This window comes from Aspergillus melleus (assembly GCF_016097325.1).
Source record: "Aspergillus melleus strain CBS 546.65 chromosome Unknown contig6, whole genome shotgun sequence".
NCBI lineage: Eukaryota > Fungi > Ascomycota > Eurotiomycetes > Eurotiales > Aspergillaceae > Aspergillus > Aspergillus melleus.
The window spans coordinates 74,450-90,464 of record NW_025763375.1 but is presented as its reverse complement, the minus strand read 5'-3'; the positions used below and the strand labels follow the sequence as shown (position 1 = coordinate 90,464).

Below are 16,015 nucleotides of genomic sequence, written 5' to 3'. Positions count from 1 at the left end.
AATTTGGGATAACCGCGGGAACCACGTGGGGACGAAACGGCCTTTTTTTTTTTTTCTTTTTCTGCCGGTTGGCCTTGATGCCATGTTGACTTCCTAGTTGGGAAGTTTCTGCCTGATCCCTCGTCTGCGGCGGATGTTGTATTGTTGTACTATGCACCTTTACCTAAGTATGTATGTAGGGGCACTTCATTTCCCAACCCTGGCGTCCGGGAATAAAGAACCGATTTCAAAGACAAGAAACAAATTCAAGGAAAGTTCCCTTGATCAAATTTTCTTTCAACCTGCCTCGACCCTTGGTTCCCAAAATCCAAAACGGAGAGGCTTTCCGGGGCAGAAAAACAATTGCAAAGGAAAATTCTCTTACCGCGCGTGGCGGCGAGGGCTCTGATTAGCTGCCACAGGCGCGGGGCGGGCACCGCTTGAAAATCCACGAGAAAACCAAACCAAACCCAACAAACCCAATGTGCACTTTTGCAATCTTGCCCTCCTCCCTAACTAATATCTTCCCCGCTACTTTTCTTTCGAATCGCCTAGGGCCCCCTCTCCCTTGGCTTCCTCCTTTGCCCTTCAACCTTCCGGCTCACCATTGCGTAACGGGGCCTTAATCAATCTATTCGGAGCTGGAATTTGGTCGCTGGGGGCAGTTGCTGGTGCGAGATGGATGTCACAGCTCTTCGGGACCGTATACAGTCTACGCTGGATGCGAATGCGGATAATCGGCGTCAGGCGGAAATTGATCTAAAATATGTATGTGTGGGATTTCGTCAACATATGGTCCTTCAACTCTTTGGCGTCTGAGTACTTACTCGTTGTCCGCGAATGTTTTCCTGTAGGCCGAGACTCAACCTGGCTTCATAAATGCGCTGTTGGATATTCTGCAGGGGGAACAGAACAATGCCGTCCAACTTTCCGGTGCGTGTGCCCTCTCAAACCTGTCGCTGTTTTTCCTGCCATCGTCCCAGTCAAGGCGTTCGTTCCCGAACTAATCGATGAATCCCTTGTAGCCGGTGTCTACCTGAAAAACCGAATCAACCGTGGCTGGTCCCCTGTCGAAGAAAGCCCGCTTCGCACCCCTATCCCTGAGGAGGAGAAACCCGGATTCCGAGAGAGGCTGATCCCGGCGCTGGCCTCGACGCCGCCGAACGTTCGCGCGCAGCTGGTTCCGCTCCTCCAGAAGATCCTTCAGCATGATTTCCCCGAACAGTGGCCGGGTTTCCTGGACATCACCCTGCAGCTGTTGTCGACCAACGACGCAAACTCGGTCTACGCCGGCTTGCAGTGTCTATTGGCCATCTGCCGCGTCTACCGATTCAAGGCCGGAGAAAAGCGAGAGGAATTCGATAAGATCGTCGAGCACTCGTTCCCTCAACTGCTCAACATCGGATTGAAGCTGGTCGATGAAACAAGTATCGAGGCGGCGGAGATGCTCCGGATCGTCGTTAAATCATATAAGCATGCTATCTACGTGAGTAGGACCGGAAGAATACCGAAGGGAGTCGAGTCGGCGGTGTGGTGGGAGAACGTTTTGGAGCTGACTGGTGATGATATTTAGTTTGAGCTTTCGCCGTTCCTGCAGACGCAACAAGCGACCGTTGATTGGTGCACGTTGTTCCTGAGAATCATTGCCAAGGACCCTCCCGCCAGCTCCATGCTGGAGTCGAAGGAAGAGAGGGAACTGAACCACTGGTGGAAGTGTAAGAAGTGGTCGTACGCCAACTTGAACCGTCTCTTCATCCGGTGGGTAACCCTCAGGGCCAAAGATGTTTTCAAATCTAATCCTTGACTCCCCAGATATGGAAACCCCACGACGATGACGAAGTCCAGCACTCCTGACTACACGCAATACGGCAAGGCCTTTATCACTACGTTCGCCCCGGAGATTCTCAAGGGATACCTACAAGAAATCGAAAAATGGGTGTCCAAGGGCCAGTGGCTCAGCAACCCGGCTCTCTCCTACACCTTGGTCTACTTGGAGGAATGCGTCAAGCCGAAGGCGATGTGGGACCACCTCAAACCGCACATGGACAACCTGATCGCGCATTTCATTTTCCCCATCCTGTGCCAGTCGGATGAAGACATTGAATTGTTCCAGACCGACCCGTCTGAGTACCTCCACCGGAAGTTGAACTTCTACGAGGAGGTTTCGGCTCCCGATGTCGCGGCTACGAATTTCCTGGTTGCCCTTACGAAGAACCGCAAGAAGCAGACCTTCTCGATCCTCACTTTCGTCAACGGTGTCGTCAGCAAGTACGAGGCTGCTCCGGAGGACCAGAAGTTGCCTCGGGAGAAGGAGGGTGCTCTGCGCATGATCGGCTCCCTTGCCTCCGTTATTCTCGGAAAGAAGAGCCCCATCGCCGACCAGGTCGAATACTTCTTTGTCCGTCACGTTTTCCCTGAATTCCGGTCTCCCCACGGCTTCCTCCGAGCTCGTGCCTGCGACACGCTGGAGAAGTTCGAGCAGCTCGACTTCCAGGACCCCAACAACCTCATGATCATCTACCGCAACATTCTGGAGTCGATGACGGATCCCGAGCTCCCCGTTCGAGTCGAGGCGGCGCTTGCCTTGCAGCCTCTCATCCGCCACGATATCATCAGGACCTCGATGCAGCAAAACATCCCCCAGATCATGCAGCAGCTGCTTAAGCTGGCCAACGAGGTTGACGTGGACGCTTTGGCTAACGTCATGGAGGACTTTGTTGAGGTCTTCTCCGCCGAACTTACGCCGTTTGCCGTGGCCCTCAGCGAGCAGCTCCGGGACACCTACATGCGTATTGTCGGTGAGCTTCTGGAGAGAAACGCTGCAAAGGGCGATGAGGACGCCTATGGCGACTTCTTGGATGACAAGAGTATCACTGCTCTGGGTGTCTTGCAGACCATCGGCACTCTTATCCTCACCCTCGAGAGCACCCCCGACGTGCTCCTGCACCTCGAAACCATTCTCATGCCCGTGATTAGCATCACGCTCGAGAACAAGCTGTACGACCTTTACAATGAGATCTTCGAGATCATCGACAGCTGCACATTCGCCTCCAAGTCGATCTCGCCCACCATGTGGCAAGCGTTCGAGCTCATCCACAAGACCTTCAAGGCCGGTGCCGAGCTCTACCTGGAAGATATGCTGCCCGCCCTGGACAACTACGTGGCTTATGGCTCTGAAATGATGGTCCAGAACCCGGCGTACCTTGGGGCTGTTGTTGGCATGGTCCAGGACATCTTCAGCGACCAGAAGGTTGGTGGTGTGGACCGGATATGCGGCTGCAAGCTGGCCGAGACCGTGATGCTGAACCTGCGCGGTTACATCGACCAGTACCTTCCGGTTTTCATTGAGCTGCCTATGCGGGTCATTGACGCTGGCGACACCAAGACCAAGTCCTACCGCATTCACCTGATGGAGATGGTGATCAACGCCATTTACTACAACCCCGTGCTGAGTCTCCAGGTTCTGGAGTCCAACGGCTGGACGAACAAGTTCTTCAGCACTTGGTTCTCGAATATCGACAACTTCCGACGTGTTCACGACAAGAAGCTGTCGATTGCCGCCATCAGCTCCCTGTTGACGTTGAAGGCTGGTGATGTGCCGCCGAGCGTGCAACAGGGTTGGCCCCGACTGCTGCAGGGAGCTGTCCGCCTATTCCAGACGTTGCCAGCTGCTCTGAAGAGTACGTTCCCCCCCCCCCCCCCCCCCCCCCCCTTTTTTTCCCCTATCTGCCTAGATGTTGTACTAATGAATTTTTCTAAAGACCGCGAGGATGCGACGAAAGAATCCGACTTCACGTTCGACGACGAGGGTGACGATGTTGACGAAGACAACGACTGGGATGGTGAGATCGAATGGACCGATCAGGATGAAACCGAGGCTCCGTTCGATGGCGACGTCGCCGACGAAGGTGCCGCGTATCTTGATTTCTTGAACAAGGAGGTTAGTAAAGCATTACACGCCGACTTCCATTGCGTATACTGACGAGGGGTTTAGGCGCAGAAGTTCGGCTCTTTTGCCGATGACGACGAAGATGAATTGGACGAGGAGAGTCTCCTGGAGACACCCCTGGATAAGATCGAGCCTTACGGCCTGTTCAAACAGGTTTTCCTGAGTATGTATTACCAGTAGTGTTTCCAGATGAATTGTCCGCTAACTGTCTTCCCACGCAGACCTCAAGCAGGAGCAACCACAACTTTATGACAACCTGACGACGATTCTCAACCCGGAGGAGCAACAGGTGATCGAGGCTGTGTTCCACGAGGCGGATGCGAAGGCCCTGGCGAACGCCGAAGCTGCTGCAGCGCTCCAAACGAATGGGAACTAAAAGGCATTCAAAAAGTGGCTGTCCAAAAAGCGAACGGAGGATTCAAGAAAGAAAAAAAGAGCAAAACTAAGAACGAACAAGCAACCCAAAAAATACCTTTGAGAAAAAAAACAAGACCAGCCAGTCAACGAGATGAGCCTGTTGGCTTTGGCTGGGGTCATTGAGTTTACGATATAAAAAATAAGCTAGCTAATCCAGTTTGGATGTCTCCTTTGGGCGCTGGCTGGACACGTATTTCTTTTTTTCATTTTCTTCTTGTCTTCACCATTTTATCATTTTCCCTTGATATTCCATGTTGTCTAGATCGTTTTCTTTCACATTTCTTTGGACGATTCAAACCTCGCGGTTATCGACTGCTGATATCCTTTCTAAAAGTCCCATTGTCTCTCTCGTCCTCTTTCCATATCTTCTGTATTGCACAGATTTACAAGATTCTGATTCCCCAAATTTAGTTTAATTCTGTGAATGAACTTTTTGCATGCATTCTTCTCTATCTACCTTTTGTTTATCTTCATTTGTTCATTACCATGAGGCGACTGACTTTGGGCCGGTTGATTTCGCTATTCTATATAGTCTATTCTATATTCATACGTGGGACTATCAGAAAGACAGTACTGAGCTAAACTGCGCACTGGGCAGGAGACGGTGATCGGTGCACGTGACCCAGCAGCGATGACGCCATCCATCCAGCCTCTCCGGTAGTCAGGATACCTCCATCCTACTGTACAGAAGATAGTATGTAGACTCGACCCGCCAAGACAAGACAAGACAAGACGTCAATTTACCCATTTCTTCCTTATCGGGTTCCCGGTCAATGCAGCCACCGACTGCCTGTGCTTTACTCTGTAAAAGGAGCTGTCGTGGGCACTGGGCACCTCACCGGTTTGGGTGGGGACCCGGTCACGACAACCAAACGTCATGATGATGACTACCACTGAACCCTAGGATGGCGAGGAAGTATTTAATCGTTTGGATTTTCCAATTGCTCTGCGTTTATTTTTCATATCTTCCCGTTGACCAATTTCTATCTGTCTATCTACATACCAAACTATCTATATATATTCCACTCGATCTACGGATCTAATCTCTCGAAGTATGTACACACCTCTCACCATCCCTCTTCAACCCTTTTCCCCTCCAAACCAACACAACAAAAACAATCCCTTAAAACAAATACTAATGCCTCCGCAAAGCCCTCCCAAACCAAACAAACCAAATCAAAATGTCCGCCCCCAACCAAGGCCGCCAATCGCCCTCCCCTGACCGCCAAACCGCCGCGCAGCAGCAAGAACCCCCTTCGTCGGGAAACATCAACCCGCAGTACAAGGACTCCTCGTCCTCTTCCTCGGGGGACCAGTCGCAGCAGGGCGGTGGTCTGTCGAGTAACCCGAAGCATATCTTGGAGGATGTGGAGGCGAAGAAGTTTACGAAGGGGCCTGGGAACTGATTTATCTGGGTTATCTTTTGTGATGTGATGTTTCTATGTTATGATAGGTTATGGCTAGGGTCAATGCATGAGTGATGTAAATTAATAATTTGATTTTATTTTTCATCGGTTGGGTGGTTTCTTTTTTGATTGTACGAAGTATGTTTTGATTTTGTTGGATGTAGGTCGTGCTGTGGTTTTTGTTACTCATGCCCTTATTTAGGTCAGGGACAGCATTACACCGAGTCGTGGTCAAGGCACCAGGATCAAGTCGAGATACCAAATCAAACAAATCAGGTATATTAGAATCAACTAGCTACCCATACTCAGAACAGAGACATGTCCCAGACAGTTTCAATTGAATAACAACACATTAAAGAATGTTCAATAATACACGAGGGTTATCGTCATTATGCGAACAGAAAGGTAATCAACACGCTTTCAGATTGGAAAAGACGCTTAACTGGAAACACATCTGCGATTGACCATGATCACATGTTAATTTATTCATGCCTTCTGGTCCGCAGGAGCCGCGGTGCCAGCAGCAGGAGCCTCACCCGTGGGCAGAGTAGCCGGAGCAGGCGTGGCGGCGGGGACAGGCTCGGAGACAACGTTGCCGGCCTCTGCGCTACCAGGCGCAGGAGCCTCGCTGGATTCACCCTGGGCGGGCTTGCCGCTCTTGAGGTCGGCCAGACGGCGCGCCTCGTTGTGGATATCGCGCACCTGCTTGTCGGTCCTGACGTAGAACTCGTGCAGCTTGCGGCCGGACGGGGTGCCCAGGGCCTTGGTGAAGTAGGAGTTCAGGCCGCGCCAGCCGCTGGCCGCCTTATCGCTGAGCTTGTAGCTCTCGTCGAACCCGCGGGCCTTGTCGGTGGCGTGGTACTTCTGGTCGAAGTTGCTCAGGGTCGAGGTGAAGCGGTTGGAGAATCCGTGCTTCTGGTCGAGGGCGATGGCCTTCTGGATGGCGGTGTCGCTGACGGTGTAGCCATGGGCAAGGTATTCGGCAATGATGCGAGACTTGGGCTTGTCCTCCTGCTCGAGGTCGTGGTTGTTCTCGTCCTTGGCCTCGGAGGCGGTGGCACCGTGCGATCCGGCGATATCCTCGAGGGTCTGGGCGGCCTGGACATGGACTGCAGAGGGGCCCAGCTGGGTCTGGTCCAGTAGGAGGGCGGTTTTGGCAGCACTAGAGATTACCAGGTATTTTGTCAGAACAATGTCGCAGCCAGGGGGGAGGGCGGGAAGGTGCGGGGTAGTGGGACGGTGGTCGATAACAGTGTCACTTACGCTTCCTTCTCAAACGTCACCGAGGCGGACTTGGAAGCTCCTGCTTCGCTGGAAACGGGAGTCACGGAGATATTGATGATCTTGCCGCTACAGAATGTTAATTGCCGAGTTCACTGGCCAAATTAAAGGGGTGGTCGTACCAGAAGCTGAAGAAGTCCTGAACCTCCTTATCGGAGGTGGCGGACGAGATGCCCGAGACGTGCACAGTGGAGCGTTCCGACATGGTGAGAGTTGATGGGAAATTGTAAAAGTAGAATCAAGAAGTTTTGCAAAAGATGTACGGATACAGAGGAGTGATGTGCAAAGGAAGAGGGAGGAGGGGAAGAAGAGAAGGAATGATTTATTATTTATTGACGAGCCACTTATGACGTGGGAGGGGCGGAGCTCAGCCACGGTGGGGCGTCGTCGTCACATGTAAGTGAACCAGGCATTCAGGCAGCCATCCGGCTAGGAAATCCGTCGTCATAAGAAATCATCAATTGGGTGCTACCTAATTCCGTCCTGAGCCCGCGCCAAAGTAATAGCCACGAAAGATCCTGCTTTCTAGATTGCAAAAAGGAAATATAAGAGAGAGAGAGAATAAAAAAGAAAAAAGAGAATTCCACCTTAGGTATTTATGTCTTCGTTCGTTTCGGTCAAGGAAACTTTTCGTAATCCATCGGTAAGCGCAGACGTCCCGCTGGTGGTCGAGATCGTCGGTGTCGACTCCCTTTCGCGATGCTGTTTCAAGGTGGACTCGAGCTCTCGCACCCGCCGTCGCAGTGCGTCATTCTCCCGTCGGATCACTTCGAGTTCCGCTCGTTGGTGTGCAATCTCGTCGGGACGGGAAGCGGTGGAAGCGGTTCGAGATCGTTGCTGAGAAAGAGAGCTACGATGAGCATGCGTGGGTGCGTTTGGGAGATGCGAGGACTGGTCCAGGGATTGATGAGGTAGATATTGCGAGGACGACGGTGAAAAAGACGACAGAGCCCCCTCCGACGGTCGAGGCGAGGTCAGAGATGGCTCCCGACTTCGACCCGGTCGCATAGGATCACCCGGGCGTGGGGACGCTAGACCAACGTCCCGCGACGGTGCGATCCCGGCGACGCTCCCTGTCCTTGAGCCCTGGACGGCGGGGACGTAAGAGGAGCTGAGACTGGACGAGGAGCGATGGCGTCGAGATGCGGTTGGATGTACCGTGTTAATGAAGTGCGATGACGTGTGGAGAGCATCGACCGAAGAATCGTTGAAGCTGGTGGAGGCCGAGGACGTGGTAGATGCGACGGAAGCTGTTTGTTGGCGAAGAGCAGATAGTTCTCTCGATAAACGATTGACCTAAAGATCATCAAACATGGTCAGTGTGCCCCGATAGCGCAGAGAAGCTGGCCAGCCTAGACATACCATTGCCTCCTGTTCTTGCTCCAGCATCGAATGGAGATCGGACGGGGTGAGGGGTTTGGGATGGCGCAAGGGACCTAGACAGGCGTTAGTGTCATCAGAAGCTCCGGGGATCATGATTTGCTATGGTGGCACATACCCGACGCTGCTCGGACGTTTTCCTGATCGCTCGGACCGAGCGAGATAGACGGAGGGGCCATGATTTGGGATGGCCGACGGGATGAAGCGGATGAAGATGTGGTTGGTTGCGTTGCCGTTGCTGCTCGCGGACGAGTTCTCGGGGAAGAGAGAGGGATGGGGTTGATCTCGGGGGGCATGATGTGGTGTGGTGTGTTTAAGGGAGAAGAAGAAGGAGAGGAAGAGGGACGGAAAAGAAAGAGAAAAAGAGGACGAGAGATAAAAAGCAAAAGAAGCGAGCATTCGCCCCTTGATTGGAGGAATGAGGAACCTTAGGGCATTATTGTTTGAAAACATGCCAAACCAGCAGTCAAATCGGACGAGTCACCGTGACTGATCGACTGGTCTTAACTATGACTCTTATGATTCTGATTCTGTAACTAATGCGGTCATCCCTGCTGCGTCAGAAGGATTATCGCTGGCCGATCTTCATCTCCATGTATAAGAATAACACTCAGACGTTCGATCTTCCATCCCCGGGTCCATTCGTCATCGCCGATGAGCCACAAAGGATACGTTACCTACTCGAAACATTAGAACCCTAGAGAAATGCTTATCCCGACTGCAAATTCGTAAAAAGTGCGCAGTCCGAATCGCTTCTAGCTGCCTTGATGCACATCGTTCGCACTGATCGAAACCCCAAGAATCTCATGCATGGAACCGGGTCTTCTGATCCGGTGTCCACTTCACCCTCAGCTGAACCTCGCAAGACTTGCAGTCGATGCAAGGGACAGTTGGAGCTCAGAGCCCTGAAGTCTCGGGTTCCACGCTGAGACCTCCAATGAGGCAAGGAGTCAAGGCAACGAAATGAGTTCAAGGACTTTGGCTTGCACTCAAGTAGCATGGCGGATCCTCTCGGGCGCCGATGGGGCTTTGCGAACTGGATTGCATTGCAATAGCTTTCATTTTTGACTTTTCGATATCGCTGCTACATTGCATCTTCTCGAAACGATGGTGCAATTCCACTCCGCGTCTGTATGCAGCGTCTTGATGCTGTCTCTCGGAACTTTGGCTGCAGATAATTGGCCTTACCAATCCTTTACCACTGCGTCATGGCGAGTCCCCAAGCTGAGCATCAATGAAACGGGCGATGTGGGCCAGGGATACATTTTTCTGGCCTTACAAGGCGAGCAGGCCACTCCGGTTGGTCCTACAATTTATGATGGCAACGGTGATTTGGTCTACCAGGGGTCGCATGCCAATGCGAGTGGTTTCAGGGTGCAGAATGTATCAGGTCAGGATATGATCACATTCTGGTCCGGTCAATATGTCGACCCGGGTTACGGTTATGGCACTGTCCATATTCTAGACAATGCCTACAACGAGTTGTACACGATCACCCTGAAGGACAACTACATCACGCCTGATGGCCAGGCCAAACTTTCGTATCTAGATGCCCATGGACACTTTGTAACGCCGTGGGACACTATTCTCGTTCCCGTCGTCAACATCACCGAGTATGATCTGAGTGCCGTGGGCGGACAGCCTGACCACTATGTGGCCAATTACCTTTTCTATGAGATCGAGGTGCAGTCCAATGACATTGTGTACTCATGGAGCGCCCTTGACCACATTCCTATCGAATTATCGGAGGTAGATCTTGCTGGTACGGGCACCCGCGAACTGCCGTTCGATCCTTTTCAACTCAACGCCATCAATCCAACAAAGGATGGCTTTCTAGTGTCACTCCGTGGCTACTCCTCGGTCTTCTCTCTCAATAGAGATGGGTCCATTCGGTGGCAACTTTCTGTAAGTGTTAGTTGTTCTCGTAATCGATAAAATACTTACATCACATCTACAGGGTATCAATGGTGGTGACTTTGAACTCGGCGAGGTCAATTTCTCGTGGCAGCACGACGCGCGAGTGCATGACGAAACAGATGAAAGCTTGTCTCTCAGTTTATTTAGCAATGCGAACACCAATCGTGAAAGCGACGGCGAGAGCACCGCAATGATCTTACACGTTGACCTTATCAACCGCAAAGTCTCGGCCATCCGTCAAGTGTCTGACCCCGACGACCCGATTCACTCCAAAGGTGAAGGGAGTGTCCAGCTCCTTGATCCAGCCACGTCGCATTCTCATTTGCTTCATTTGCTTGTTGGCTATGGCGACGTTCCAGAGCTGAAGGAATACAATGGCGATGGTGATGTTGTTTTGTCCGCTCAATTCGGCCACTCTGGCTATATTGGGTCCTCCAGTGTCTCCAAGTCCCAATGGAGGGCCACCCCGTTTTGGAAACCAACGGTACAAGCCAAGAAAATATCGGATTTTGCTTTCGATGTGTATATGAGTTGGAACGGGGCAACGGAGTATGATAACTGGGCGATTTACTCTGTGCCGTCGCAGGACTCAGACGAGACCACCCTCGTCACATCTCACAAGCGGGATGGCTTTGAGACTCGGGCCAGTATTCGTGTCACAGACTTCTCATTCATTCGAGTAAAGGCCAGGCAGGGACAGGTGTCACTTGGTGTATCCGATGCAATAGAGCTTTGAACTCTGATGGCTGCAAGTCAGGAAATACTGGCCGGCACGGCATTGACGATTTACATTTCACATGATGAGTTAGGATTGTATGAACTTATGTCAGGGAAGGTTAGAGCTAGACGAATGCAAATTGAAGACACGCTATGCAGTGAAATTCCTCACAGGCTTGGTTCCGGTGTATCTTGGATCAGATCGTTGATGCTTAAGAAGATATTCGGCCTAGCCTTGGTAGCCCCCTAAGCCCAAGGAATGAGGCAGGACCTATCATGGTCATGTGAAAAGGGACAACACAAACAAGCAGGAAACGCTTTACCACAAGACCCTGATGGGGGTTTCATATACTGACTGCAGCTCATACGGTGTAAGGGGGCTGCCTGCCGCGCCACATAACTAGGTAGTACATAGCGGAAGCCCCGACTGCGCCACTCCCACCTTGTAATCTCGCGCCCGACTCCGTCAATCTTTCTCCCTTGATCTTCGACCACGCAAGCCGGACTTGCCATTGACTTGTTCTTCTGCATCCACATACCATCTTATTTCAGCTTGCGTGCGTGAACAATGGGCGACGCCGCGCGCCCAGGTCATGATGTATTCAGCCAGGTCCTTCAGGAGAGCTTTAAGACCTGGCCCTCCTATCTAGATTCTGGGAAAGACGATTACCCATTCCCCCGGCAAGCAATAGACCTGGAGTCTCTTGTCTGCCAGACGCCGCCTTTCCTTGGTGGTGGTCTTGCTCCCTCGGACGAGCAAATCTCCTTCGTTTGCGAGGAGAAGCAATTCAGACAGGGGCAAGGTAGTCTTGTCGTTAATGGCCAGTCAACGTGGAGGACTTCAACAGGCATATGTGACCTACAGCCGAAAGTCCTTTCTAAACAACTTCTATTAGCGGTTGCCAGTCGAGCGAGTATAAGGCTGCCAGAAGATTCTCCCCCCTCAGCTTGGCCAGGGGTTCAGGGACTCTCGGGTTATGACAACGGAAACTATCTGTCAGTTCTTTATCTCGCATGGGCTTATATTTTATCCGCTCGATGGGTTGAGTTGCTTGGGCGCTCTGTTGACCATGATTGCCAAATGAGCTATACTACGCAGAGCTGTAAAGATCCACAGCAATTGGATAACCAAGGCATGGTCCAAGTTGACATCAGCGACGATGCTTGTGAGGATGAAGCCTTTTGGTGGCGCGCCGTTTTGGGTTCTGAGGACTGTTGGAACGCGACTACTAAGTACAATGGCCATGGGTATTTGTCGCCATGGTCGGTGTCAGCAACGGGCGCTGGATTGACACTAGCCACGAAGGGCTCATTTCATTCCAAGTCTGACCCAGACCCACCTGATTCGGTGACCGCTCTCGAATACCTGTCTCGGTTCTGTATACACAATCGCCTTTACGCCTAGTGCTCAGTCGCCCTTGCTGGAGTACTTTATATCCCATTCCTCAAAGGGAGAACAATCCCCCTCCCGTTTCCGAAACAGATTTCTCGATCGGGACTGGGGGAGGGAGCTAGTGGCTCTACCAATTCCATTCCAGATCTTCTCAACGAGCATAGGGAGCTGCTTGCCCAGTACATGTCATTAAGTTCTAATGTATGGGGATTACGCTCGGTTCTGTGTAGCACCTTCTTCAACAGAGATCGAGTGTAACCTTGTTAGTGCCTGGCTGAACCCGGCTTTTGCAGTTCTTGACTCAGTATCATCAAAGACTAACTTCGTGGCCACATTATTAACCAATCGACAGCCTCGTCTCGGCATCCTCTGGCTGGGTGCCATTCTCACGGATTTGGCAAAATCCATCCTACGTGATGTACGAGCAGGAATGACGGCTCTTGATCTTCCAGCTTCCTTCTGGACCAGAACGACGCAGACTTTCTTGACTTCAGAAATGGGCTCCAATGATGGCAAATCGATACGCCGCGATGACGAGTGTCGGTTGCTTTTTATTACAGCTTCCGATGGTCATGATCGACCTCCAGTATGGCCCTGGAAACCCTTTGGGGTTACGAAGCTTTGCGATACAGATCTATCGGTCCAGAATCATGCTCAATGTGCCGCTCATTGCTTAGAATATGTTTCTTGGGAATGGATTTTGACAAACAACCGTTCAATTCAAGACTTAAGACAAAAGACTAACCAGCCATCATACCAAACATCACATCTTCCCTCCAAAAGAACATCGCCTGATCTCGATGATTATCAATATGATTTCTTCTCGCAATTGCTCTCTGAATGCGCCACTCGTGGGATATTCGAATGGTTAAGATCGACAGGGTACCCTTGCAGCGAAAGACCCATATACCAGCACTCCTGGCTCGATTTAGAAGGAACTGACGAGGAAGAAGCACCTGATGATGCGGAATCAGATGTGGAAGCACAGCATAGTCCAAAGATAATGCAGGTTGAACGTTGGCTCGACGGTCTCGAGGGTGTCGAATAGCGTATTTGAATCGTATCAGACCGTTGAGATAGATATCCGTCTCCAGTCAAATTTGAAGGCCCGCACCATACTGGCAGTTAGTTCCTCCAGAGTGTCTCTCCGGATTCTAGGTAGTCACCCCGCAAAGTGGCTACCTAGGAGGCCTGGACCAGTTCGAGGTAGGACATAGTTAACTACCCAGAGTCCCTCGGGGCCTGCTTAATAAGCAGTTATGACGCGAGACCTCCGGCTTGGTCAGGACTGACCTGCACCCACTTCCCACGCCTACTACCCAAGACCCGTCCCAATGGCCCATCACAGCAATAATGACCCCGTCCCTACCCACCTTGACCTTCCGCCTTTTGCCCAACCGCTGACTCCTTACATCAAGAGCCGCCAGGAAGCTCTCCGCATCCGACAAGCCCTGACCGTCCATCTCCGCTCGCATATTGTTTTCGCGGAAGACAATCCTGACCACCCGGACTTGCATGCCCAATCCCATCTCTCCCTGTGCGCGCCGCAGGATGCCGTCGTCGACGTGAAACGAATCCCGCCGGAGTTTACGGGCCTGAGGAGGGAATACCTGCAAGCGCTCAAAGCCAACGTCGAGGCAAAGAAAACATACCAGTCGATATCGGAAGCTGCGCAGACTCCCCCCGCCGAGGCAACTCCCTTAGATCCTACGTCAGACCTACAAGCTTACTTGCGGCTGCTGCGCGAGCGTCGCAAACATGCGAAATTGCAGGTCTTTCAGCATTATTTGCAGCAGCTGAAGACGCGAGACGTACCTACCCCGGAAGACTTTGAGGGCAACGAGAATCGAAATACAAATCACCTTGTGCCACCCGAGGAATTTGGGGAGGGCCGACAAAATGGGTCCCGATCAGGGCAGGGCGTTGAGGAGTTGATACATAAATTGGAACGGGCCGTGATACGAGCAAAGGTTCAATTGGATCGGGAGAAGATGCTACTCGAGGAATTGAAGGCCAAGCAACGCCCACAGGAGGAAATCTCACCGGCTGCGAGGGTTGTGGCTCTACAACGAACGCGCGACGAGTTGGTGCAGTGGGTGGAGGAAAAGCTGGTGAGCGTTGGGAACGGCGATGACGGTCCTATGCAAGAACCGTCGGCCGATGAGATCGAGGAGTCAGCACGTTTGCTCGAGGAGCAAAAGGCCCATATTGCGGAGCAGTACGATGCGTACGTGGAAGCGCGTAAACGCCTCTTAGATGCGGCGTCCAGAGCTTGTCAGCCCATCGCCAATGCGGCTCCCAGTCCTCCCGAGCGTGCCGTCGACAACGTCCAACCTACTATCGAGGAGACGCCGTCTTTGGATCCCTTGAATGTGCTGTCATTCGCGAATGACATTCTGCTCCCGCTTTCGAAAAGTCAGCGGGCGCTGGCTACGCAGAAATTCTATCTGGCAGGATTGCTTTCCAAAGAAAAGGCTACAGCCCTTCGGATGCTGAATCGGTTACGTGAGGAGAGCCATCTGCTTCCAGAATACCCTATTCTCGCTCGGCAGCAACGCTTCAAAAACGCCGCTTCGGCCCTCAACTCTCGACAGACTGCGCCTCCCAGTGAGCCGAGCAAACCAGACGAGGTCGTTGCTTTGGCCGAGGCGTGGGCATTTGCATCCGAGGCCGTCGGGACGAACGAGCGGGAGTATGTGGAACAAAAAGTAGAGGAAGGCGGCGAGGCAGCCGAAGACGCGCAACGAGTGCTGCAGGAAGTGTACGGGATCATGAAACAAGACCTCGAAGAAACCCTCCGAGAGCGCCAAGACGACGGGCCAGAAGAAGATATCTGGGCACAGGAGGCCCAAACCACCAGGCCACGGGGTCGACGAGGGACTCGGAGCGAGGGACGCTCCCAGGGACCGTGGTCAGGATTGAATGGCACGGTGGGTTTGACAGATCGATAAAGTTCAGGACAAATTAATCAATGGCATTAATCAATCTATCAATTAACCACTTTATCCATCTACCCTTCTAGCTCATGTCCGGCCGCGAATAGAGTTCCGAGGGAATGCGATCGATGATGTCGTCAAAGGCAAGGGCCAGCAGTCAGCCGAGTCAGTCAGCAAAACTAACAAATTACCGTCCAACGTGGGGATTCCGAAAGCCGGTGGTCCCGTGGGCTAGAGGCCATTAGCGCGGTAGCGAGGCACAAACGCAGCGGGGACGCACTGCATCTGAAGAGTAATTGATCTACCTCTAGCCAGAAAAATTTTCCTGCTAGGTTTGGCGACTATTGACTGGGTCTCGCAGAGGGATTATGAGTCAACGGGGAGGTCCAATTGCTTGCGTAGAGGACCGGGAGGTATTCATCGAAGCATTGACGGTTATGGAGTATCGTCGACAACATTGTGGGCATCCACAATGTCTCCAGAGATTCCTCCCTACGGAGTCCATACTATGGATATACTATGGAGTAATGGCATTAATTATTACTTGATCGGTGTTGTTATCATTACTTACCGGGGGTCCATCCGCTAAGCCTGGTCTGGTTTAGCCTTCTAGCGGTTCTGGTCTCTCTGGTCTCCCGAA

The 16,015-nt window shown here is 52.1% G+C and overlaps 6 protein-coding genes across 6 annotated transcripts; 4 read left to right on the top strand and 2 right to left on the bottom strand.

Annotated features, from left to right (window-relative positions):
* Positions 1–745: 745 nt before the first annotated feature.
* NMD5 (putative nonsense-mediated mRNA decay protein (Nmd5)) lies at positions 746–4,304 on the top strand (the record flags this gene model as incomplete). Its single annotated transcript, XM_046091542.1, has 6 exons — positions 746–1,465; positions 1,553–1,737; positions 1,792–3,659; positions 3,741–3,919; positions 3,974–4,091; positions 4,150–4,304. 6 exons carry the CDS (start codon positions 746–748, stop codon positions 4,302–4,304), a joined length of 3,225 nt encoding a protein of 1,074 aa, XP_045947519.1.
* Positions 4,305–5,526: 1,222 nt separating this feature from the next.
* Positions 5,527–5,751, top strand: LDX57_009802 (uncharacterized protein; the record flags this gene model as incomplete). The annotated part of the gene is made up of 1 exon (XM_046091541.1): positions 5,527–5,751. The coding sequence occupies one exon, from the start codon at positions 5,527–5,529 to the stop codon at positions 5,749–5,751; it is 225 nt and encodes a 74-aa protein (XP_045947518.1).
* Positions 5,752–6,237: 486 nt separating this feature from the next.
* On the bottom strand, positions 6,238–7,237 carry vip1 (putative actin cytoskeleton protein (VIP1); the record flags this gene model as incomplete). Its single annotated transcript, XM_046091540.1, has 3 exons — positions 6,238–6,913; positions 7,015–7,101; positions 7,155–7,237. The coding sequence occupies 3 exons, from the start codon at positions 7,235–7,237 to the stop codon at positions 6,238–6,240; spliced, it is 846 nt and encodes a 281-aa protein (XP_045947517.1).
* Positions 7,238–7,620: 383 nt separating this feature from the next.
* LDX57_009800 (uncharacterized protein) lies at positions 7,621–8,040 on the bottom strand (the record flags this gene model as incomplete). Its single annotated transcript, XM_046091539.1, has 1 exon — positions 7,621–8,040. One exon carries the CDS (start codon positions 8,038–8,040, stop codon positions 7,621–7,623), a length of 420 nt encoding a protein of 139 aa, XP_045947516.1.
* Positions 8,041–9,519: 1,479 nt separating this feature from the next.
* On the top strand, positions 9,520–11,065 carry LDX57_009799 (arylsulfotransferase family protein; the record flags this gene model as incomplete). Its single annotated transcript, XM_046091538.1, has 2 exons — positions 9,520–10,317; positions 10,370–11,065. The coding sequence occupies 2 exons, from the start codon at positions 9,520–9,522 to the stop codon at positions 11,063–11,065; spliced, it is 1,494 nt and encodes a 497-aa protein (XP_045947515.1).
* Positions 11,066–13,773: 2,708 nt separating this feature from the next.
* LDX57_009798 (uncharacterized protein) lies at positions 13,774–15,390 on the top strand (the record flags this gene model as incomplete). Its single annotated transcript, XM_046091537.1, has 1 exon — positions 13,774–15,390. One exon carries the CDS (start codon positions 13,774–13,776, stop codon positions 15,388–15,390), a length of 1,617 nt encoding a protein of 538 aa, XP_045947514.1.
* Between the last annotated feature and the right edge of the window lie 625 nt (positions 15,391–16,015).